Here is a 24,155-nt window from a genome sequence, read left to right on the forward strand (position 1 = left end):
CAAGCACACCAGAAACTTTTATCTAGCAAGAAGAGCTATTTTGCTATCTGGTCCTGCGGGTACATTAAATTCAAATAATTAATTTTATCCTAAAAACAAAGATAGCTTTCAGTTCTATTTTGCTAATTACTTTTAAATTGAATGTTTGAAGAACTATACCTACAAATGCTTGAAATAATGAAAGAAAGAAAGCAATTATTGGTTATGAATTTCTTGAATAATATACAATTAATAGCTTAGAAGTTAGGTAAAGACAATTACAATCTCACAAGATGTGTAAAATAATGAGTCAATCCTATACTCAAATGAAGTCTTCATCATTTATTTTAATATATCTCTTGTGTTCTTATGTGATCTAATTAATAGATCAGTTAGATTTCATATAACTTCAATTCCACAATTTTAATATATAAGAACATCACACTTATTTTTCAAGACTGAAATATTAAACATAAAAGGGTCATTTGAACTTGAACTCCCGCTAGAGCTTCTTGCTTCTGTTTCTTTTTACATTATATTTCAGTAATTGGAATCTAGCTAAAATTAATCATCATATTCCAATTAGTTATCAAGTTATTTACAACCTTTGACACAGCTATGTTTCCTCAAATATGAAACCACATGCATTTGGTTTAGGAACTAGTGGATAATTGCTAATATAAATTGTATCATCAAAATACTGATGTGAAAGAAGATGAGTAAGAAGAACCCACCCTATTGTATATAAGCATATAACTATAATTAAATACAGGATGTGTTGTTCAACTTCTCCTTTATATATGTCGTATTTCTACTATAGAATAACAAGGACAGAGAAAATTATGAGTTAGCATTTCAATAGATTCTGATACTTTTATTTTGGGTGTTTCCAAACATAAAACTATCCTGTTTGTTATCACTTTTACCCGTTTGATTTACCTATTTCTATTTATATATTGTTTAGTTCGCCAACTCATACATTATATTGTAATACAATATTAATTTCTCATTTTATTATTTCTCAAATTAATATAATATTCCCCGTTTTTGTTTTTTTTTAAGGAAGGAATTTTTTTTTTTCATTTCAAATTTTTGGCATTGGACCAGAGTTTCTTTCTTCTAGTAATTTTTTTTGAAAGTGTAGAATTTTTCAATGAGTAAGCAACTTTCTCAAATAATTTTGTTAGCTGTGTATTATCCTGATTGCTAGTAAATGTGTTTTCTATTTTTTCTTTTAAGAGTTATTCTCCCATTTTATATCAAGAAGTATGACTATGTCATATTATACACTCCCTTAATTTATTTAATTGTTAATTATCAACTTTTTTCTGGTGGTTTGACTTTATTTTATGAATTTTTGTCATTCTATTATTTCATTAAATTAGATATTGATAAGAGTTGGATTCTGATGAGCGGATAATTTATACGCTTTTTGGCATTGTTTTTAGTATGTTTTTAGTATATTTTAATTAGTTTTTATTATATTTTTATTAGTTTTTATTTAAAATTCACTTTTCTGGACTTTACTATGAGTTTGTGTGTTTTTCTGTGATTTCAGGTATTTTCTAGCTGAAATTGAGGGACCTGAGCAAAAATCTGATTCAGAGGCTGAAAAAGGACTGCAGATGCTGTTGGATTCTGACCTCCCTACACTCAAAGTGGATTTTCTGGAGTTACAGAAGCCCAATTGGCGCGCTCTCAATTGCGTTGGAAAGTAGACATCCTGGCTTTCCAGCAATATATAATAGTCCATACTTTGCCCGAGATTTGATGGCCCAAACAGGCGTTCCAAGTCAGCTCAAGAATTCTGGCGTTTAACGCCGGAACTAGCATAAAAACTGGAGTTAAACGCCCAAATTGGCACAAAAGCTGGCGTTTAACTCCAAGAAAAGTCTCTACACATGAAAGCTTCAATGCTCAGCCCAAGCACACACCAAGGGGCCCCGGAAGTAGATTTTTACATTAAACACCCTAGCTTACTCATTTTCTGAAATCCTAGGTCACCAGTTTACTATAAAAACTACTTTTAGTGATTCATCTTGTACCTCGTGACACTTTACACGTTTCTTATTGTATTCTCTACGGCATGAGTCTCTAAACCCCATTGTTAGGGTGAGGAGCTCTGCTGTTCTTCATGAATTAATGCAATTACTACTGTTTTCCATTCTATCACGCTTGCTTCTATTCTAAGATATTCATTCGCACTTCAACCTGATGAATGTGATGATCCGTGACAATCATCATCATTCTCACTTATGAACGCGTGCCTGATAACCACCTCCGTTCTACATGCAATCAAGCTTGAATGTGTATCTCTTGGGTTTCTAATCTAAGATTGGAACCTTCATGGTATAGGCTAGAATTATTGGCAGTCATTCCTGAGATCCGGAACGTCTAAACCTTGTCTGTGGTATTCTGAGTAGGATCTGGGAAGGGATGCCTGTGACGAGCTTCAAACTCGCGAGTGTTGGGCGTAGTGACAGACGCAAAAGGATCAATGGATCCTATTCCGACATGATCGAGAATCGACAGATGATTAGCCGTGTGGTGACAGCGCATTTGGAACATTTTCACTGAGAGGACGGGAAGTAGCCATTGACAATGGTGATGCCCAACATAAAGCTTGCCATGGAAGGAGCCTTGCGTGCATGAAGAAGAAGATAGTAGGAAAGCAGAGATTTAGAAGACAAAGCATCTCCAAAGTCTCAACCTGTTCTTCATTACTGAATAACAAGTATTTATTTCATGTTCTTTTACTTTTTACAATTAAATCTGAGAATTATTGATATCTTGACTAAGAGTTACAAGATAACCATAGCTTGCTTCAAGCCGACAATCTCTGTGGGATCGACCCTTACTCACGTAAGGTATTACTTGGACGACCCAGTGCACTTGCTGGTTAGTTGTGCGGAGTTGCAAAAGTGTGATTGTAATTTCGTGCACCAGATTCCAAAGCCACGAGTTGGTGCAGAATATAGGAACAGTTTGACCATATTCTTAGATTTTGCATTTGCCAATGCATCATCCGATGAGATGATACGTTGTCCATATCCGACGTGTGGGTTCGGCCTTTTACAAAATAGAGAGGATGCGTTCGATCATTTGCTGATAAACCCTTTCCCATCTAGTTACACATTTTGGATCTATCACGGTGAGAGACGCGTGGTATAGAGCTCTAGTGACGGACAAGAAGATCAACTCGAAAGAAACTTCAATGCCCCGATGCTTGATATGGTCCACGAGGCATTCAAATTCTCAAGACTTCACAGCGACGAAGAAGACTCAGAGAATGAACATGCTGGTGCCGATGCGGATGAGTTGCCTTACTTATACAATGAACCTTGTCATGAGGCCCGCAATTTTCATGACCTACTCGATGATGGAGAGCAGGAGTTATACCAGGATGTTCAAAGTTCTCTAAGCTGTCTTTCTTGGTGAGGCTCTATCATATAAAGTCCATGTGCGGAGTGAGCGATAAGACCTTTGGAATGATATTGGAGTTGCTCGCAGACGCCTTTGAGCATGCCCGGATTCCTAGCACTGTGCACGATGCCAAGAAAGTCACAAGAAAGCTCGGTCTCGTGTACAAGAAGATAGATGCATGTCCAAATGACTGCATGCTATACCAGGGCAACGACCAAGAGCTGACCAAATGCAAGCGGTGTGGGACATCGAGATGGTTGTGGAACTCTAGGGTGATGATCAAGATGGTTGTTAAGAAGAACGGAAAACTACAAGCGGCAAAGATTCTTCGTTACTTCCCCTTTATTCCACAATTGTAGCTGTTATACATGTCTAGTAAGACAGCCGTTAACATGTTGTGGCATAAGAGAGGTCCTAACTCTGATGGTATGTATAGGCATCCAAGGGACGCCGAGACATGGAAGTCATTTGATAGACGATATCCCAACTTCTCCGGTGATCTGCGTAGTGTTCGCCTAGCCATAGCTAGCGATGGCTTTAACCCTTTTAGAAACATGAGCTCGAAGTACTCAATTTGGCCCGTGGTTCTTATCTTGTATACATGCCCCCTGAATTTGCATGAAACCCACTTCGTTTATCCTCTCTATGGTTATTGCTGATCCTAAAATGCCTAGAAATGACATAGATGTTTACCTAGAGCCCTTGATCAATAAGTTGAAGCAGTTATGGGTTGGTGTTGAAACTTACGATGCAGTCGAGAAAAAAACCTTCAAGATGTATGCTGCGTTGATGTGGACAATCAGTAATTTTCTAGGCTTAGGCAACTTATCTGGGTGGAATACATACGGTGGGAGAGCCTGTCCTGCATGCAATTTGGATGTTGAAACTAACCGGCTCACACACAATCAGAAATAGTGTTTCGTGGGTCATCGTCGCTTTCTGAATAATGACCACAAATATAGAAAAGACCGGTACTCCTTTGATGGAAAGATAGAGGATAGAGGTCCACCTGTCAAATTCTCTGGTGGAGACATTGTCCGGCAATTAGAGGGTGTGCATGTCCAATTTGGCAAGGTGCAATCGATTACAGGGAAAATGACACGCGGACAACAAACTACCGTGCAAGACGAGTCTCCTTGGAAGAAGAGGAGTATATTCTTTGAGCTGCTATATTGGGAGAACAATGGATTGCGTCACAATCTTGATGTCATGCACATAGAGAAGAATGTGTGCGACAACATAGTTTTTACTATACTGAACGAGAAAGGTAAGTCTAAAGACCACATTAAAGCTCGAAGAGACCTCTAGTCGATGGGAGTCAAGCATAGTTTGTGGCCACGGGAAGACGAAAAGTACCCATCCGCCATCTTTACTATGACCAATCCACAAAAGGAGCTCTTTCTAAGAATTATCAAGAACGTGGTCTTTCAAGATGGATACTCTAGCAACATATCCCGCTGTGTTGACTTACGGCAGTGCAAGTTGTCGGGCTTGAAAAGCCACGACTGTCACATTCTAATGGAACATCTACTGCCAATTGCGTTAAGGAATGCATTGCCTGCCCCAGTGTCTTCTGTCCTGGCGGATTTATCATCCTTTTTTCACCGATTATGCAGCAAATCCATAGACCCTCAATAACATCCTCTCCTTCAGGATCATGTGGTTCATACTCTGTGCCGCATGGAGATGATTTTCCCTTCTTCTTTCTTCACAGTCATGGTTCACTTGACAGTGTATCTGGTCGAGGAGGTGAGTCTCGGTGGCCTAGTGCATTATAGGTGGATATACCCAATTGAAAGGTAATCATCAAACAAATTTGTGTTTATGTTTTTAATTTCGGCAAATGACAAGTGTTATATCCTCAAAGGTACCTATGTCGTCTCAAGCAGTACGTGTGTAACAGATCACAGCCAGCGGGCTCAATTGCAGATGGGTACTTATTTGAGGAGATTCTTGTATTCTGTTCAAGGTACCTAGATAATGTCGAGAGTAGGATTAATCGACCAATGCGTGATCTTATGCTTGATGAATGTGCAACCATGTACCCAGAGGTTGGAAAGGCTGTCGGGGATGCTTCTTTTTACACTCTCACACCAACTGAAAAATTCCAAGCTCATCATCACATATTGGTCAATTGCCTGGCCGTGGAAAAATTCTTAGAGTAAGTGCTTTTGAAATTATGGACTTCAAATGATCTACTATAGTTGGAGATCCTGACATGAAATTATTGTGACCTATCCAATGATTTTAAGGCCATCACAAAGAAAAAATTACGAAGTAGGACAAGGTCCCAGTCTCACATAGACAGTGTTGTGCACAGAGAATTTCCTGAGTGGTTCAAGCATGAGGTGAATCCTGTTATCATTACTCCATTTTGTATTCAAATGGTGTCGTGTCGTTTGTATCCCAAGCTGATGAAACAGGTAATTGTTCCCTGCCAGTTCCATTGGGAAGCACCATGCATCCGAACGAATTGTAGTGGCTTGCATGTGGGCCTAATGTTCAAGCTAGCCGCTTTACATCTTACAACATAAATGGATTTAAGTTTAGAACTCTGTCGAGAGAGGAAGGGTTGAAAACCCAAAATAGCGCGATTTATGTCACTTCGGACACTAGGAGTTATGCAAGCAAGCGCGGTAGTAATGTTGCTGTTGGTAGCGTCTCGTATTACGTAAAAATAGTGGACATCATTAAGTTAAATTACAGTGGTCAATTCACAGTCTTCTTGATGTATCTAGGCAAACACCACCTCTGATAGAGGTATAAAACAAGACTCCTTGTGGGCACACATTGGTCAACTTCTCTCATCCAATTCATACTGGTGATTGAGAAGATGACAAACCGTACATTCTTGCATCTGAAGCTCACCTTGTATACTATGTGAATGATGAAGTTGATCAAGAATGGAGTGTAGTAGTCCATGTGAACCCAAGGGATATGTTTAACATGGGTGAAGACATAGGACAATGTTGCTTCGAATTTCCCCCCAACCGATTTTGATTGGGTTGTCTGAGTTTGACGTCGAAGGTTTGTCATTGAGAAGGGACGACGACTTAGAAGAACCCACCACTGATGCCATCGATGCTTGCGAATAGGCTGTCGATTAGGGAGTGTATTTAGTTACCAATTTAGGACATGTGCAGTATTATTCTATTAATTAGCAACTACCATATAATAGAAATTAGAACATGGAAACACTTGATGTATATTACTCATTAGTTATAATTGATCCACCTGGACCATGTGATTTTAATAACATATTTTGTCTTAATATGGCATAATTTGTAATTTGTTAGTATATTGTAATTGAAGTTATATATTGATTGACATGATCGAACTTACCAGGAAAATTGGAAGAGAGGGACCTCTTTCTTTGTGGCTCTAGTGTCTTGTTTTGCAAGGCGATGGAAGAGGCCTCCCCGTTCTTTTTGCTGGAGTACGCAATATCATTCACAAAAGACCTGTGGTTCAACATGTTGCCAGTTCAGTCATGGCTGGATGCATTCTCAGCACACAGGCACATAGGTGATGCTATTACTATAGCGCATGGAGAAATTAGGACGGTACAATGTCATATGTCTTCTTGCAAAAAGGGTCTTTTACTATATTTCAACCTGCCATAGTAAATTCAGTGCTTTTATGATCCTGTAATTAAAAGACACTTTCCAAAGGCCTTACATATTTGAGACTCTGGACATTGTAAGGATTGCTTCAATTCAGAACAAAGTACCGCAATAAATTTGGCTTCAGATTCGTAACTAGTACGAACCTATTTCTTTCGCAATAAATACTGGAGGAGGTGAAGGTACATTATGGATTTTTTGCGATTTGTTTAGCCATTTAATTGGGTACAATAGTTTAACTCAATGGGGATAGGGCCGGTTGCTAACTATTCTGCATAGTTCAGTAATGTTTATTTAAATGTATGTTTTTGGAATAAACATATACATATCTTTCTAGTAAACATATATAAAGCACTACTGTACAGTAGCTACCCCTTAACATATACATATCTCAACGGCCCTTCAATTTGTTCAATAAGATAATAGGGACAAACCACCACTGATTTGCTCATTTGTTATTCATCACTCTCTTTCACCAGATTAAAGAATACAATATTTACCTAAATCACATAATTTACAAGTGTGCCATTTTTTTTTATTTTCTTTTGTGAAATGATGTACTAAATGGGTAAGTAAATAATTATATGTATGTTTCTGGAATAAATGTCAAATATTTGACTCTCAAATCTGAATATGCACGAGATCATGTTATAGTAAATTGTTAATTAGTCCAACAAGATCATAGTAATTTAAGTTAGTATACCTCATCTCTTTCCCTTTTCCTCCTTTTTTTTTTTTTTTGTTACTTCCTAAGGAGATGAATTGAAAGAAGAAAGTTGAAAAGGAAAATAGGATGTGGATGTAATTTTGTAAGTTAACTTTGTTCGTTAAATCTTACAATGCTTGGATTAGAACATCGAAACATGAAGTGAATTTTTCAGATTATATATTGTAGTAATATTGTATTAGTGTCAACTTGCAATTTTATTGTAACATAAGAGCAATGAACGTGATTCAATACGTGAAATATGTAGAATTCTGACTATTATTGACTGTATCTAGTTACTCATAGCCTGGTAGCTGACCATGAAATATGATCTTTCCAAAGGTTGTTCACCAGATTCTTGAATTTAGTATTTTCTTATTATTATTCTTTATTTATTTATTTATTTATTTATTTATTTATTTCCAAAGCTTGGTTTCCTTTGATGTTGCACAGTATGATTTGACAAGGCTATCATAATATTTGCTTCTTTTTATTGCATACTATTGAGATCGGTTTAGAATTTTAAGGAATGGATTTTAATTTGCTAGCTGGCACTTTTTATTGCTTCTTTTATATTACATACTTTATATTAATTTTACTTTTAATTTCTTTTTTAGTTTGGGATTCTAAATTCAAATTAAGGTTTATTTGGTACTTTATTAGTTAATTAGTTACCATAGTGTCTAGTTGGCATGTTCTTTAGTTGACATGAAGCATGAAATGTTGCTGATGAAGAATAGAAAGTGCCTCTTATTAGTGGTGTTGATGACTTTTAGCTACCAATTAATGCACCTTTTCAGATTGCACCTTTTTTAATTTGTGCAGGCACGTTATGAGAATAGTCTGATTGTTGAACTTGAAATTGCACCTCAGGAGGAATTCACTCTTATAGAAAGAGGTCTTACAAAACTTTGGGAACGTAAGCCAAACAAGCAGTTTATAATGTGAAACTGAATCATGTTTTTTTTTGTAAAATTTGTAAATTCTAAGAACTTTATTGCCTATGGTGTATCCGTCAGGTTTAGCTCAGGAAAGGATTCAAGAAACTCCAGAAAAAACAGGCAAGATAGTTCAAGATTCAATGCTTGAAGAAGACGTTGTGCCAGATAGTTCTGATGAGGTTGTCTTTAAAGGATACAATGCTTCCATGCTAATCTTTGACCTCAATAAAACTTTAGAGGAGAATGATATCTGTTGACTCAAATTTTTAGCATTAGTCTGACTTGTCTTATGAAAAATTGGGACTGAATTGAACTCAATGACTGATTGTGAGGATTTTTTATTTTTATAAATTAAATAAATGTAATAATTATCAAAATAAATAATTTAAAAAATATTTACCGAAATAAATACTTCTCTCTTATCTCGTTTACACTGTAAACGAGATAATTTTGCATGTATCTCGTTTATAGTGTAAACGAGATAAGGTGTAAACGAGATAAGACAAATGTATGCGACACGTGTTTATCTCGTTTATACGGTAAACGAGATAAATGTATTTTTTTTTAATTTGAAAATAATAAAAAATATTAATAATATCAATAATCCAAACTTTTGATATGCAATTAGTACATAAAAAGGTTGGTATAAGATATTAAAATGGATATATTTGATCAATTTTAGTCCATTTTAAATGATAGGGATTAACACGTTTACTTGGAAACCATTAAACTGTCCACTGTTAATACCGGTTACCTCTTTTCTAACTACCCACTGTTTAAAAATTTAAAATATATTTTAAATACACGTAATTTATTTAATGACCCCGTTAATGCATGTCACTACTCTATTGGTATATAATATGAAATCTTTTTTACTTAAATTATATTTCAAATGTTTATGTACTCCCATGCAACAAATAAAATTTATATGTATTTCGGTACAACAAACGAAAAAAGTAGGTGAATATGGAAGAAACAAATATATTAATAATGTATAGTTAAAAATATATTTGTAACTGCCCATTATTAATAGTGTGCTGGAAGAAATATATTTGTAACTACCCATTATCAATAGTGGATAGCACATTTGCTTTCTTCCATATTCACTCGCTCCTTTTATTTTTCATACGGGAGCACATATCAATTTTATTTGTTGCATGGAAGCACATAAAATTTGAAATATAATTTAAGTAAAAAAGATTTCATATTATATACCAATAGAGTAGTGACATGCATTAACTGGGTCATTAAATAAATCAGGTGTATTTAAATTATATTTTAAATTTTTAAAAAAGTGGGTAATTAAAAAAAAGGTAACCGTATTAATAGTGGGCAGCGTGTTAATCCATATATTTTAAAATGGACTAAAATTGATCAAGCATATCCATTTTAATCTCTTCTATCAATCTTTTTATGTACTAATTGCATGCTAAAAATTTGAATTATTGATATTATTAATATTTTTTATTATTTTCAAAATTCTTTTTTAAAAAAAATACATATATCTCGTTTACCATAAGAGAGAGGTATTTATTTCGTTAAATATTTTTTAAATTATTTACTTTAGTAATTATTACATTTATTTAATTTATAAAAATAAAAAATCCCTGATTGTGATCTTCTCCTTAGATGTTGAATTTGATGAAGAAACAATGAATTTGTTGGAAATTAATCTCAAATTAGTATATATGTCTTTAATTAATTAATATTGACTTGTTAGATTAATGATTCATACAAATTCGAGACTTTTATATTATGGATTTGTCATTCATATATATATATATATATACAAACCCAAGTGGTAAAATTGTTTAATGAATTACATTCTATAATCATGACTATTATATTGACAAGATGACATAGATTAATTAATAGACATAAATTAATTAATTAAGATTTATAATTACGCATTGCATTCATAACTTAAAATTTTAACATAGTTTAATTTATCCAAATAATTTAGTAATTTATTTTAACCCAAATTAATACAATCATATTAATTTATAATCAGTAAATATTATTATATTATAACTGTAAAAAAATATTAATATCATCGTATTATCTGGTGTTTCTTATTCTTATGATTTGCATTCTCTTAGCCTGCTACAGTAATGACATTGTTTATATTGTGAATTATATTTTTATTATAACACTTTGAGTTTGGTCTGATTTTATTTATTATTAATATTTGCATTCTCTTAGAAAAAGGCAAATTAACCACTTTAAATTTATTATTATGGTTATTGTTATTTATAAATTTTGAGAACCCCACTTAAGTATATATTCACTGTTACTCAGCTTCTTTAGTTTTCAAATCAAAGAAGCCACCACTACTACCATAATCCTTATTCTTTCCCTACTACTAAACCATTCATATAATCCATCCCCTCTAAAGCTTGCATCGTCCTGGTTCTTCTCCTCCATGTCTGTGCCAGAAGCTTTGGCATTGCCGTATCCATCGCCGGTTTCCGTTGTCGTCATCGTCGGAAGGAAGATGTCTGTCTCCGCGGCAAGCCCATGTCCTCGAGCCCCTTCTCTCTCTGCCCGAGGCCCGCTTGTTCCTCTCTCATGGTCAATCCAATCCTCCCGCTTCGGGTAAGCACTACTGGTCCCCTTGTGCTCAATTGCTGATTTAGTGGTTGAAATTGAGGCCAATAATGAGTTTATAATGGACATGCAAGCTTTTCCTGATGTTATTACCTGAGTTAATTTATTAATGGGGAGTAGAATTCAGTGATGGAAAATTCTGAGTTGGGGTTTAATAGTATATTTGAATGCGTTTTTAATATTCTTAATGGGAATAGGGTTGGTCTGCTGGGCGAATGTTGTTGCCATACATTATTCATGAGCATTGCTTAATCTTGAATTTTGTTGCTGATAATGGTTGCCTGTGAATGACGCACATGTATGTCTCAATTTATGTAGATGTAATTTCCATTAAGTTATTTATTAAAATAGTTAGAAAGAGAACAAACAAAAGAAAGTTGAAAAAAAAAATAATTGATCATATTGCACATTAATTTTGTTGCCATGTAAATTGAAGGGTATGGGGACATCTTCTCTTGTCAATAGCTCTTAAGAAAAATCCTATTTACAAGAAAAGAACCTTATATCTCTTAACTACCACTAACAAGTATCTTCACTTGTCAAGGTGTTGAGTAAAAATATTTTTCCAAATTTAATTGCTTCCATCAACTTACATTCATCAAATTGATTTATCATCATACTATAATGGATATATTTACTGTTATGCTTTATACTCATAATCAGTTATCATACATGAGAAGATGAGGTATTTGGGCGTATTTTTGTTAGAAGATAGAGAGCGCAGATGATAACATGCATTAAATATGGAATGAACATGGCATCTTACTCATGTGTGCTCTCTTTTCTTATGTAATTAACCCTTAACTTCAGCCTCTGTTCTCATACTATATATTAACTATTATCAATAAAAAAAATAAAAGTAAGAAATTAATAAATATTAATTAGTTTCTCCTTTCAATTCAGTGTATATAGATCTATTATGAGAATTTATATTTTTAACATATGCCACTTCATTAATACCTTTAATTGTTAGTATATTTCATAATTCTGATTAAATTATCTATTATCTTTACTTGTTAGGAAGTTCACAAGCAAATTAATCTAAATTTAACTAGTTCAATCTTCTTAAATTTGGCAGTAATTTGTCTGTTATGTATTATATTCATCATACTATTATTCGTTATACTCATCATTAATGGCCATGCATGAGGAGAGTACGCATTTGGGCGTGTTGTTGTCAGACGATAGAAAGCACAGATGATGACGTGGAAAAATTAGAATCAATATGCAGTCTTTACTCAATTGTGCTCTCTATTCTTCCGTCATCACCCTTAACTGCAGTCTCTGGTCTCATACTATAAATTGTTTATTATCAAAATGTCATAAATGTAAGAGTTTAATAAATATTAACTGGTGTCTGCTAGTATCTTTTTTGTATATTAATAAATATTAATAACTATATATTAATTATTATCACTTTGTTTTGATCCAAATGCAGAGAGGAAAGATGCTCAGGATAGGTCGTTACACGAAGAAATCCCGGTTAGACACAGCATGTCAGCAACCTCAAGTAGGATCTACTGCGGCTTCAACTTCCCATCAAGCGGACTGCCCAATTCCGCCGCCCAGTGGTAGTGGTGCCCCCGCATCCTCGTCTTTACGCCCCTTTCGTCCGCCCCGTAGTGAACCACCACCTGCTCCATAGGCTTGCACGAATGATGTTCTAAATTTGGAACCGAACCCTGAAGACTTAGACCTAGAGGTAGATGAGGTAGATTTTTTTGAGCAACATGTTGACAACCTGTTTGTTGCATCGGAGGCTCAGAAGAGCAAGGGACGCAAGACAACTTAGTTTTGGAATGTTAAAACAATTGGTATACAAGAATTTATTTAATAAAATTTTTCATTCAGCTATTTTCCTATGATTTCATCGCAGCTTGGCCATAATGGTTACTCACACAGAATAACTATGATTTACAGAATCCGATGGCACAACTAAACAGGTCAAATTGAGTGTGAAGGAAGCTATGAAGCCACCTAACGGAAGAAAGATCATACTCAAGTTCAACAGTGAACTGTAACCAGTTGGAGATGAAGCTGGTATACTGAGCGGCGTTCTCGGACAAATTCTCAATCTGCGAGAAAGACTGGAGAAAGGTTCGCACCAGGGACAAGGTCTATAATGAATGTGTAAAGGTAAAAACTTATATTTTTGTACCATTCCGGACTCATAATTTGAACCCTATTGAGAATTTAATTTTACTGTTGCAGAAAATATTTCATTTTGATGAAGATAGTGGAGGAATTATCAAGCGTATAATATTAAAAATGCTAGGAAGGGCTTGGAAGGAAACGAGAAACAAATTATATCATCACTGCTATGACTCAGAACTGACTCTTGCAGATAATATTGAATGCCACCTATCGGGAATTATTGCGGACCATTGGAGATGGTACCTCGATTATCACAATAGTGAAGAGACAAAGGTAATATATTTTTATTTTTGATAACAGAAAAAGTCTATTTATGTTACATTGAGTTAGTCAGAACTAGTGTCTAGTAACTCTTGCTTTTAATGGCATGATAGAAGAAGTGTAAGAAAAATACTGAGAATCGATCAAAGCAGCTTTACACCCACACTGGCGGATCGAAAAGCATGGCAAGGCTCGGAGAAGAAGAGGTAATCCATTTTTTGAGAATGTTTTTGAACCATCTCTTCGTCTACATATTCACTTTGTCATCATTATTGGTATAGTCGAAACGACAAGGGAGGAGAGTTGGTAGAGGAAAATTGTATCTCTTAACGCACAAAAGACCTAATGGCTCCTATATCCATGATGCATCTCGGACTATTGGTGTAAGTAATGTGTTGAGAATCGCGAAGTAGTTTCTCGTATGTTTTATTTTTTAAAATTATATTGGAAGTCTATGTGGTTAGCAACTAGCTAATAAATGCTTATATTTGCTTATCTATGTGTGTAGGAAAGAATTGAGGCTATTGAGCAACGTGATGAATCCTCTAGACTGTTGTCTCAGAATGATTCGCTTGCTCAAACTCTCGGAAAGGAACACCCGGGTAGAGTGCGTGGCATGGGTTTGGGGCCGACTTCTAGTCAAGTCTTTGGTATGAATTGCCATCAGCCGAGCAATGGAGCTCAAAGGGAGGAGACCCAAAGGGTGCTGCTTGAACTACAAGCAGAGTTGGCGGCCAAAAAATTAAAAAGGAAGGAAGTGGAGGATGAAGTAGCTGCCGAGAAGACAAAACGTTAGGCAGTGGAGGATGAAGTAGCAGCCGAGAAGACAAAAAGACAGACAATGGAGGATGAAGTAGCAGTTGGAAAGATAAGGATGCAGGCAATGGAGAGTGCTCTGATATGTATACTTCAAGGGCAAGGTGGGAAGCTGCCATCAGACGTCGCCGCATGGATGAATTCATTGGAGGGACAGATTAGAAAGTAGCTCTTGGGATTGTGGAAGTTTTTGTTTTTAATATACACTTTTTTGGTGTTGACTATGCAACTTTTGGTAAGGAGTACACTTTATTGATATTTGGATAATTATATGAATTTTATTAATAGTTTTGCTAATGTCATTTACCCATCAGTTAATTTTTTCAGATATAAAATAATTTAACCTACTAATATTAAGAAATGTTCCAAAAATAACAAAAAAATAAAAAATAAAACCTAGTACATTCAAATCAAAAAGAGCGTTGATTGCCAGTGTACAATACAATATTTTTGCGGCCATTTAACCGAAAAATAGCGGCAGTTGTAAAATAGCCGTAAGAAATTTGAAAAAATAGGATACGAGATAGCGGCGCCGCCAAATACTTTTGAAAAAAACGACCGTTAACTAGCGGCGATTTCAAACCATTGGTAAATTTGTGTCGAAATCAATGTTGGATAGATAGCGGCGGTTTTAAACCGCCTCTAAATCTTGTGCCGCTATTTCTTGATTTTGCGGCGGTTGTGCCAGCGGTTCGATAGAACCGCCGCAAAATCATATTACCATCCCCTAATAGGTGACGCTTAACGAACCGTTGGAATTCCGTTTTGCGGCGGTTTAAAACCGCGACAAATCCTTATATGAACCGCCGCAATTTCCCACTCCCGTTGTAGTGTAGGGTTATATTCAAGTGTGTTATGAGGCTAAATTGGGTCCATTAGCGAACTTATATGTGTTAGCCTTGGGCCCGATCCAACCCATTAGTGTTTTAGCCCGTTTGGCCCAAAATTGGGCCAAACCTTTAGAATTAGCGTCCGATTCTTAACTTTAATTATTTTTTTAAGTTTTTCTACGATTTTTATTATTCCCACACAGTACCGGACAGACTTAAGTCGGTACTGCTGGCTAATTTACCGGTATGCATTTTTACATAATTTTTCACAGAAAATTATATTTTCCAACTCAGAAAAATTTACTGAGTCCAAATATCATTTAAATTTTCTAATTAATATTCTAAATCTTTGAACCTATTTCAGGCAATTAAATTATTTTAATTAAGCGATTAATTATTTTTTATTTTTACATTGTAGGACGTTGCAGAGCTTTTGCAGTGTTGCAGTGTTATCATGTGATGACCTTCTCATTAAGCGTAGGTAATTAACTAATTGAGCTGTATTGTAATTATTGTTAATGATGGGTCGTTGCATGGTTATGGTGGTTGGGGCCTTTATGGGATTAGGATAGTTTGGCTATCTGCAATATGATTATTTTCAATTTTGGAGGGTCTTAAATGTTATTTATGTTGTTGAAGCTTTCAATAGAAAAGAACATGTGATTGGGCTTACGCTTTCAATGGATTTGTTTTTTGTAACAAAAGGCCAAGTTGAATGAAAGAATGATCCCCTAACCAAAAAAAAAGGGCTAATCAACTACTACCACTACTCTATAGTTAATTATGCTAAAAAAAAATAAGTTCAATATAACTTATACAATTGCCAATTTGCCTATTTGACACTGAAAAATAGCTGTTAGAAGTGAGGAATTTTCTCCGTACAAAAACAAACAACTTTGAGCAAGCTTCTATAGCTGGGGACATCGATTACGGTGGAACTCTCCATGAGAACCAACAATATAAAAAAGAAGCAGACCTAATGCAAAAAAGTAAGAAGAAAGTCAGAAAAAAGGGTGTAGAATATCAGATAGGCAAAGTATGATTCCAAAGAAAGAAGAATGGATAAGGGAGGGGCCCGTCTTAGGAAGCCACTAGAGAAAAAGCAATTCTTTTGCCCAAGCAGTTGAAAATGGACCTATCGAAAATGACAAAGAGGATGTTTAAGAAATGGAAGAAGAAGACTCAAAGGAAACAGATAAAGAGGATTTTGAAGATATTAGAAAAGATACAGATCAAGAAATCAGGATTGAAAAAGTGGAAGAAGGACTTCTCAACATTATTATTGAGGATGCTATAGAGAGAAAACCTTGGAAGCCATGGTGGAACACCCTTATAGTCAAATTATTGGGAAAAAAAGCAGGTTATGTGGTTATGAAAAGAAGGCTAGAATCCATGTGGGGAAAAAAAGAACCATAGACGTTATTGATCTTGGTCAAGAATATTACCTAGTGAAGTTCCACTCTAGTGAGGATTTTGATTTCGCTCTACTAGAAGGTCCATAAAATCTCTATGATCATTACCTAATTGTGAGGCTATGGGAACCAAATTTCAACCTTTCAATAGCATCTATTGACAAAATTACTGCATGGGTCAGACTCCCAGGCTTGCCAATCGAGCTTTAAAACATAACTATACTAAGAAAGATTGGAAACTTAATTGGAAGAACAATAAAAGTAGATGATAACATAACTGGATTATGCAGAGGCAAGTTCGCAAGACTTTGTGTGGAAGTGGACATTACAAAGCCTTTAATGGGATATGAAGAGAATATAAGGTGGAATATGAAGGTATCCACCAAATATGCTTTCAGTGTGGAAAAATTGTCCATTTAAGAGAGACAAAACACAGGGGGATGAAATCCATAACATGTAAAACAAGGGGAGAGCAGATAGTTCAGACAAAGAAAGAGAAAACAGTGACGCACTAAGAGATGCTGAAGAAGCAGGCGTCATGGTTAAAAGAGATAAAGGCAAGGAAATAATGACTGGTGAACAATATAACTTTGGGGAACGGATGATAGTACAACGTCCAAGAAGGGGAAGAAGAAACCAAAAAGAGGAAGAAGCCAGAAACAAACCAAAAATAAGTAAAGTCAAAGGAAAAGAAGACTACACAGAGACAAACTCACGATATGGAGTGCTTACTATTGAGGAACCAGAGCAGACTATAAATGAAGAGAGGCAAGATAAATACAATGACAGAACCAACAAAAAACCAGAACAGCAACAAAAAGAAAACAACAAGGGAGTTAACAACAAGCATCTAAAAGGAAAAAGCAATAAGGAAACATCTAAAACCAATAAAAATCAGCAAACAAAATAGAAGGACTTTCAAGTGCAACAAAGTACAAAGTCTGAAAGAGGCAATCAAATGAAGCCAAAAGAGACAGAAGAGGAAGTTGAAGAATAAGAAGAAAATTATATAGAAGTAGCGAATGTGCATCATGAACAGAACTGGATTGAAGAAACCATTGACACACCCACTTTGATGGAGGAATGTATTGAGCCTACAAGCAAAGAACACCCAGCCTCTTGAAGACCTCCAGACTCCTACACTAATGCAGGAAATGGGGAAGCTAGCTAAACGCCTATGGATACAGAGGAAGCAAACAGAGATCTTGTTAACAACCTAATTGAGGGAGTGGACTTTACTACTCCACAGATCAGTGCATTGAAGGACACTAATATGCACATGAATTAATTCCCCGAATTTTTTTAGTTGGTTATTGGTTTTCTTTTTTCTTATTTATTTTATTTTTATAATGATAAAATTATTTGTATGGAATGTTAGCCAGGCAGCTAGCGGAGCATTTAGAAGAACTTTTAAAGAGTTGATGAGGTAACACAAGCCAGATATAGCAATTCTACTAAAAATCAAGTGCAGTAGGGATAAGACCAAGAGAATGATATAACAACTAGATTTTAATCACTATATCATAGAGGATGCGCAGGGATTTGTAGGGGGAATTTAGATCCTTCAGAATAGAATCGACTTAAACATTATTGTGATGGAGTCTCAAAATCAATACATTCATATGAAAGTTAGAAAACATGGCAGAAGGGACTGGTTTTTAACTGCGATCTATGCCAACCTACATTACCAAAATAGAAGATCCATTTGGCCAAAGCTCTTAAACATAGCTAACTCCATGCAAGAAGAATGGCTTATGGCAGGTGATTTTTATGAAATAAAGGATGGTACAGACAAAAAAGGTGGAGTAAACATCGACACGAAAGCGTGTAATGCGTTTGCGAATTGGATTAACAGTTGTGGTCTTATTGACCTAAGATCCATTGGCCCAAGATACACTTCGAGAGGACCAAAAATGGGAAAGTTACGATAGAGTTTCAAAAGGCTTGATAGAGCTCTAGCTAACTAACCTTGGAGAACTAGATTCCATGATGCGGTGGTGGAAGTGTTGATCAGAACTAACTCTGATCACCACCCCATACTCATCACAGTGGAAAAAGATTCTATTAAGGAAAAGAACAGGCCATTTCATTTCAAAACTATGTGGGGGCTACATCCAGACTTCTATAATATTTTAAAAGGTAGTTAAGACAATCATAACAGCTTTATGGTCGCTCTCAACAAGTTGGAGAAGGACTTGACTGCGTGGAATAAAAATTGTTTTGGCAATATTTTTAAACAAAAAAAGCAAAATTCTAAACAGATTAACAGGTATACAAAGAAGTAATGATTATGGGAGAAACCCTTTCCTTAAAGAGCTAGAACAAAAACTGAATCAGGAACTAAATGTGATCCTTGATCAGGAAGAAACATACTGGATGTGTAAGTCTAGAGAGAAATGGATCGTGGATGGGGATAGAAATACCAGGTTTTACTACACAAAAGCCATCATAAAGAGAAGAAAAAATAGAATCCTTAAATTAAAAGACACAACAGGAAGGTGGATTGAAGATGAAGAGGAACTAGGAATGCACATAATCAACCATTTCAAAAATCTTTATACAAAAGAGGTGAGAATTGTTCCTTTTGAGCTTGATCACTATGACACCCCTAATTTTGATATTCATAATTGCAGGAAGCTAAGAGAAAACCCCAACGAAGCAAAAATAAAAAGAGTAGTCTTTAGCATTGGATCCACAAAGGCCCCAGAAAGTGATGGTTTTCCGGCTCTTATTTACAAAAAACAACTGGGATATCATGAAGGAAAAAGTGTGTGACTTTATTGGCTCATACTGGAAAGTACTAAATCTCATCCAACTGGCTAACTCCACTCTTTTAGTCCTTGTGCCTAAGATTAACAACCCGGAATATATCAGTCAATTCAGTCCTATAGCCTTGTGCAATGTGAGCTACAAGATTATCACCAAAATTCTAGTTGAGAGAATCAAACCCCACTTGGAGAGTAGAATAATGATCCACCAATCAAGTTTCATACCAAGAAAGAAAATTCAAGACAACATCATCATAGCAAAGGAGCTGATCCAACAATGAGAAGAATATGGGGGAAGAAAAGATTTATGGCTATAAAGATCGATTTTGAGAAGACGTATGATAGATTGAGATGAGAATTCATCAAGACTAGGCTAAAGGAATTCAAGTTACTAGAAAAAATTATTAAGATAGTCATGAGTTGCATGTCAAGCGTATCATACAATATTCTCTGGAATAGAAACAAAACAGAAGATTTCATGTCAAAAAGAGGAGTTAGACAAGGAGATCCAATTTTTTCCTACCTTTTTATTATTTGTGTGGACAAGCTGTCCCATATTATAGAAGAAAAAGTTTTCCAAGGAACTTGGAACCGTATTGGAGTTGGAAGAATAGGACCTAAGATCTCGCACTTGATGTTTGCAGATAATTTACTTCTTTTTGCAGAAGCCTCAACTAAATAGATGAAAACCATCAAAGAAACGTTAGAGAAATTTAAGGACGTGCTTGGAAGAGTGAAAAGCAAATTAAAAGGATAAAAAAGTAAATGCTTATCATTGGCTGGGAGATTGACTTTAGCTCAAGCCTCTATTAGCCCGATCTTGAATTACCACATGCAACATGACAGAATTCTAAAAGGTATATGCCAGGAAGTAGATAGAGCTCAGAGAAGCTTCATATGAGAAGATGAACCAAGTCAGAAAAGGATGCATCTAATCGGTTGGAAAATCTTATGCCATCCCAAACATGAAGGAGGTATGGGATTTAGGAGACTAACCTTTAGTCTTATGGCAAATTCAGGAAGATCCTGATCAGCTATGGACTAAAGTGCTCATCCATAAGTAGTATGACGAAAATTAGGGGTGAGTCAGGCTCGGATTAGAAGTACAGACTCCAACCTTTAAAAGGAGATCATGAAACTGAGATGATTAGTCAGAGAAAACTATGCAACTTATCAGGAATGGGCCAACTACCAAATTTTGGAAGGATAATTGGGTTAATGGAGAAGGAACCTTGGAAGGTCATACATTAACTCAGGACATCGACGGCAATAGCTTGGTTTGGGAATGGACAAATGAGGAAGGAAACTGGAATCTAGAGCAGCTCAACAGTAATCTGCCTAATTCAGAAAATCATAGCCATGCCACCCGCTCACCAGAATGAGGAAGATGCTAGAAGAGGATGGAGATATTTGAAAGACGGAGATTTCTCAGTTGGATTAACTTACAAAGTAATCAACAATTGGACCAAACCAAAGCAAACCATATGGAGTAGGATATGGAAATGGAAAGGGCATCAGAAGGCTAAAGTGTTAATGTAGACTATAATTCATGGAAGGATCCTGACAAACCAAAAGAAAGTTAGGATCTTTAGGAGTAATGGAAGCTGTAACTACTGTCCAAGCGTGCAAGAAGATCTTTTACATATGTTCAGAGATTGTAGAAAGGCCTCAATAGTGTGGATTAGATTCCTAATGCCTAGTAAAATCTATAGTTTCTTCCATCTAAACTAGGAAGAGTGGATTGTAACCAATTTCACTTAACAACTAGGTAACACTCAGCGAAATAAATAGACAGAATTGTTCATCATAATTTGCTAAAAATTGTGGATGTCGAGAAACAAAGAAGCAAACGAAGAAGGCTATAACAAACCCAATCACATTCAAGCAGAAATTTTCAAGCAAATTCAAGAAATGAAGAATGCGTATAAGAAAGATTACCTCGTGGGGAGAATGATAGAAAGGATTGAAATCGGAATTAGGTGGCAGCCTCCTCCGGAAGGTTAGGCGAAACTCAACTTGGACGGGTCTGTGCAGCAAAATTTGGAAAGGGTTGGCTACGGCGGGCTGATTCAAAATGAAGAGGGGAGGTAGGTTGCTGGTTACACGCAAAACATTCAGAGTTTGTTCAGCTTTTACTGCAGAACTATGGGGAGTGGCGGATGGCTTGAAACTGGCGTGGAGGATGAGTCTGAAAAAGATTATTGTTGAATGCGATTCCGCGGCAGTGGTGAAGCTCCTCAATGGGGGAAAGAATCTCACCAGGCATCCTAATCCTCTAATTCATAGAATCCTTGAGCTCAAAAACTATAATTGGAGGATTCATTTTGTACAGTGCTGATTGCCTAGGCAGAAAGAGTTTAGAGCATGAAGAAGGTTTTTTGTTATGGGATTCTCCTCCCCAGGATCTTGTTAGAATTCTCTATGTGGATGATAGAGGGGGCAACATTACCCCGCTTAATATGTACTTTGGTTATTTCTTGTTTGTTTTCTTTAGGCTTTAAGCTCCATCTAATAACAAAAAAAAAATTGTTCTCAGTGATTGATAGAGTTTTCAGTTTAAAAAAAAAAAAAACAGAAAACCACGAAGAGAGTGAAGACCCCTCCACCATGAGGCTTTGGAACCCTTCCTCCTATAATTGATATTCTCAATATATTTCTAGTAATCATAATACCTAATCCAAAATTTTTAGTCACGACAGCAATACTAATACTACTAGTCATAATATTAATAGTAACTCAAAAGTCATATAACTATTACGAACATTGATGTTAATAATACAACTTAATTTTGATATGATATTTGACCTATAAAAATATAGTTATTAGCAAAAAAAAGCTAACCAAATTTAAAAAGTAAGAAATAAGATCAAGTAGTATGCCTTGTAGTATAAAAACTTTATTAAAAAATTATTAGGGTAGTAAGACTAATATTAATTTTTCTGACATCATATAATATATAATGAAAGTTTGGAAATTTATTGAGAACAAAAGCCACGACTTGCCCTCGGTGAATCTACCTCTGCTTATACCCATATCGATGGTAATAACTAATAAGACAGTTTTTGTCTTGAAGAAAAAAGTTTGATACCCTAAACCATAATGCTAACTCTCGCCAGCCTAGTGTTGACTACGTAATCGCATTTTGATTGCAGTTCAACATGGAGGATTATTTTCAAGTTAGATTTGTTGTTCGATGTGTTGACTAATCACGTGTATTATAAAATTTGTTAATGTCAACAGCTCTCTCACTTCAGTTGGCAATTATACAAAAGTCGGTTGAGCAAAACTAAATATAAAAGAAAAGGTAAGTGTAGATGGGAATGAAGAGGACTTGATAAATGTAATATTTAAGGATTGATAGGGGTAAGTTCGCTCAAATAAAACAATAGTATCACAGCTACGGTACGGTGGGCGAACTTTAACAAGAATGCAGAAGTTTGGCAATGCAGTGGACAAAGTTGTCGTTGCATTAAAAAAAAAGTTGGATTTGGAATATAAAGATGAAAATATGATTTGTATGAAATCATTTTTTTTCATTTCTAAAAATTTTTCCTATAAAGGAAATAATGCTACTGCAATTACGTGGGTGTTTTTATTGAGATTAAATAAATTCAATATTTATCGAAATGTGTAATAGGTAGACAATTGACAACATTAAACATATATGTCACATCCCAGGTACATAGTGCTCGAGCTGTATGTTTAATGATTCTTTACTGTATACTCAGGACATGATAGAAGTTAAAAAAATAATATCTCGTGTTTTATAAGTTACAGTTTTTAAAATTTAAAAATTGAAATGTGACTTACAATTTCTGATATCATTTTATCTTATTTGAAAATGTGAGTTACGATCACGATTTCTAATAACTTTTTATTTTAATTTTTTGTCTTATTTAAAATCGATACTGACGTTTTTTATCCTACATACCTCTCAAATCACCATGTTATACTAAGATATCATAATATGCACAAAAATCATCAATAACAATCCAATATAAGAAAAAATTAGCCGTTTAGTTGATCTCATATTTTTTATTGTTATTACTGATACTAGTTGGTGATGAGGCATTTCACTTACCCTTGTGTTATGGTATGGATCACGAAATTTTTAAATTATGACTAAAGAGGACCTGGAAGTGCAGTGACAAGACTAGTAGAGACGAAAAAGCATGGTACGTAATTATGCAGCATATAGTATTGAAAAATCTGAGTTTGATTTGATCGACTAAGAAAGGTACTTAATGTCCTCTTGCGTTCACTACCAGTGTGTTTGGGATTGAAGAGACAATTAAGGAATTTTTTTTGGAGGATACTCCAATGAAGTTATAAAAAATGACTTTTGCTTAAACTCAAAGCTGTATTACTGGATGTATTTTGGCATTAAAGATTTTGTGGGCATGTGTCCTTCTTGATGGACCGGAAATCAAGAATTGGTCCATCCATATGGTTGGACGTGAGTCGAGCCGAGGCGAGCTAAACCAAGCTCAAGTTCGGCTCACGAAAATTGAGTTTGGCTCACAACTCGCCTCATTAACAATCGAGCCTATTTCTTAAGTTCAAACTCGACTCACCGAAAGCTTACAAGTTGGCTCGAGCTCACGAATTGGCTCAAATAGTAGGAGCATAGTCTAT

At 35.4% G+C, this 24,155-nt stretch overlaps 1 protein-coding gene and 1 pseudogene across 2 annotated transcripts in view; one reads left to right on the forward strand and one right to left on the reverse strand.

Moving 5' to 3' along the window:
• Nucleotides 1-22,128, reverse strand: part of LOC107624085 (protein FAR1-RELATED SEQUENCE 5-like) — a 48,767-nt pseudogene extending 26,639 nt beyond the window's left edge. The window contains exons 1-2 of the transcript XR_015906977.1: nucleotides 21,459-22,128; nucleotides 6,745-6,863 (exon numbers count right to left, since the gene is read on the reverse strand). The product of XR_015906977.1 is annotated as a protein FAR1-RELATED SEQUENCE 5-like (transcript). The remainder of the gene's footprint in view (nucleotides 1-6,744; nucleotides 6,864-21,458) is intronic.
• LOC107620293 (uncharacterized) lies at nucleotides 13,548-14,490 on the forward strand. The gene is made up of 4 exons (XM_016322474.3): nucleotides 13,548-13,706; nucleotides 13,808-13,900; nucleotides 13,976-14,077; nucleotides 14,203-14,490. The coding sequence occupies exons 1-4, from the start codon at nucleotides 13,548-13,550 to the stop codon at nucleotides 14,488-14,490; spliced, it is 642 nt and encodes a 213-aa protein (XP_016177960.1).
• Nucleotides 22,129-24,155: the final 2,027 nt, after the last annotated feature.

The sequence above is a fragment of the Arachis ipaensis genome, chromosome B10 (genome assembly GCF_059453495.1).
Source record: "Arachis ipaensis isolate K30076 ecotype BB chromosome B10, ASM5945349v1, whole genome shotgun sequence".
Classification (NCBI taxonomy): Eukaryota; Viridiplantae; Streptophyta; class Magnoliopsida; order Fabales; family Fabaceae; genus Arachis; species Arachis ipaensis.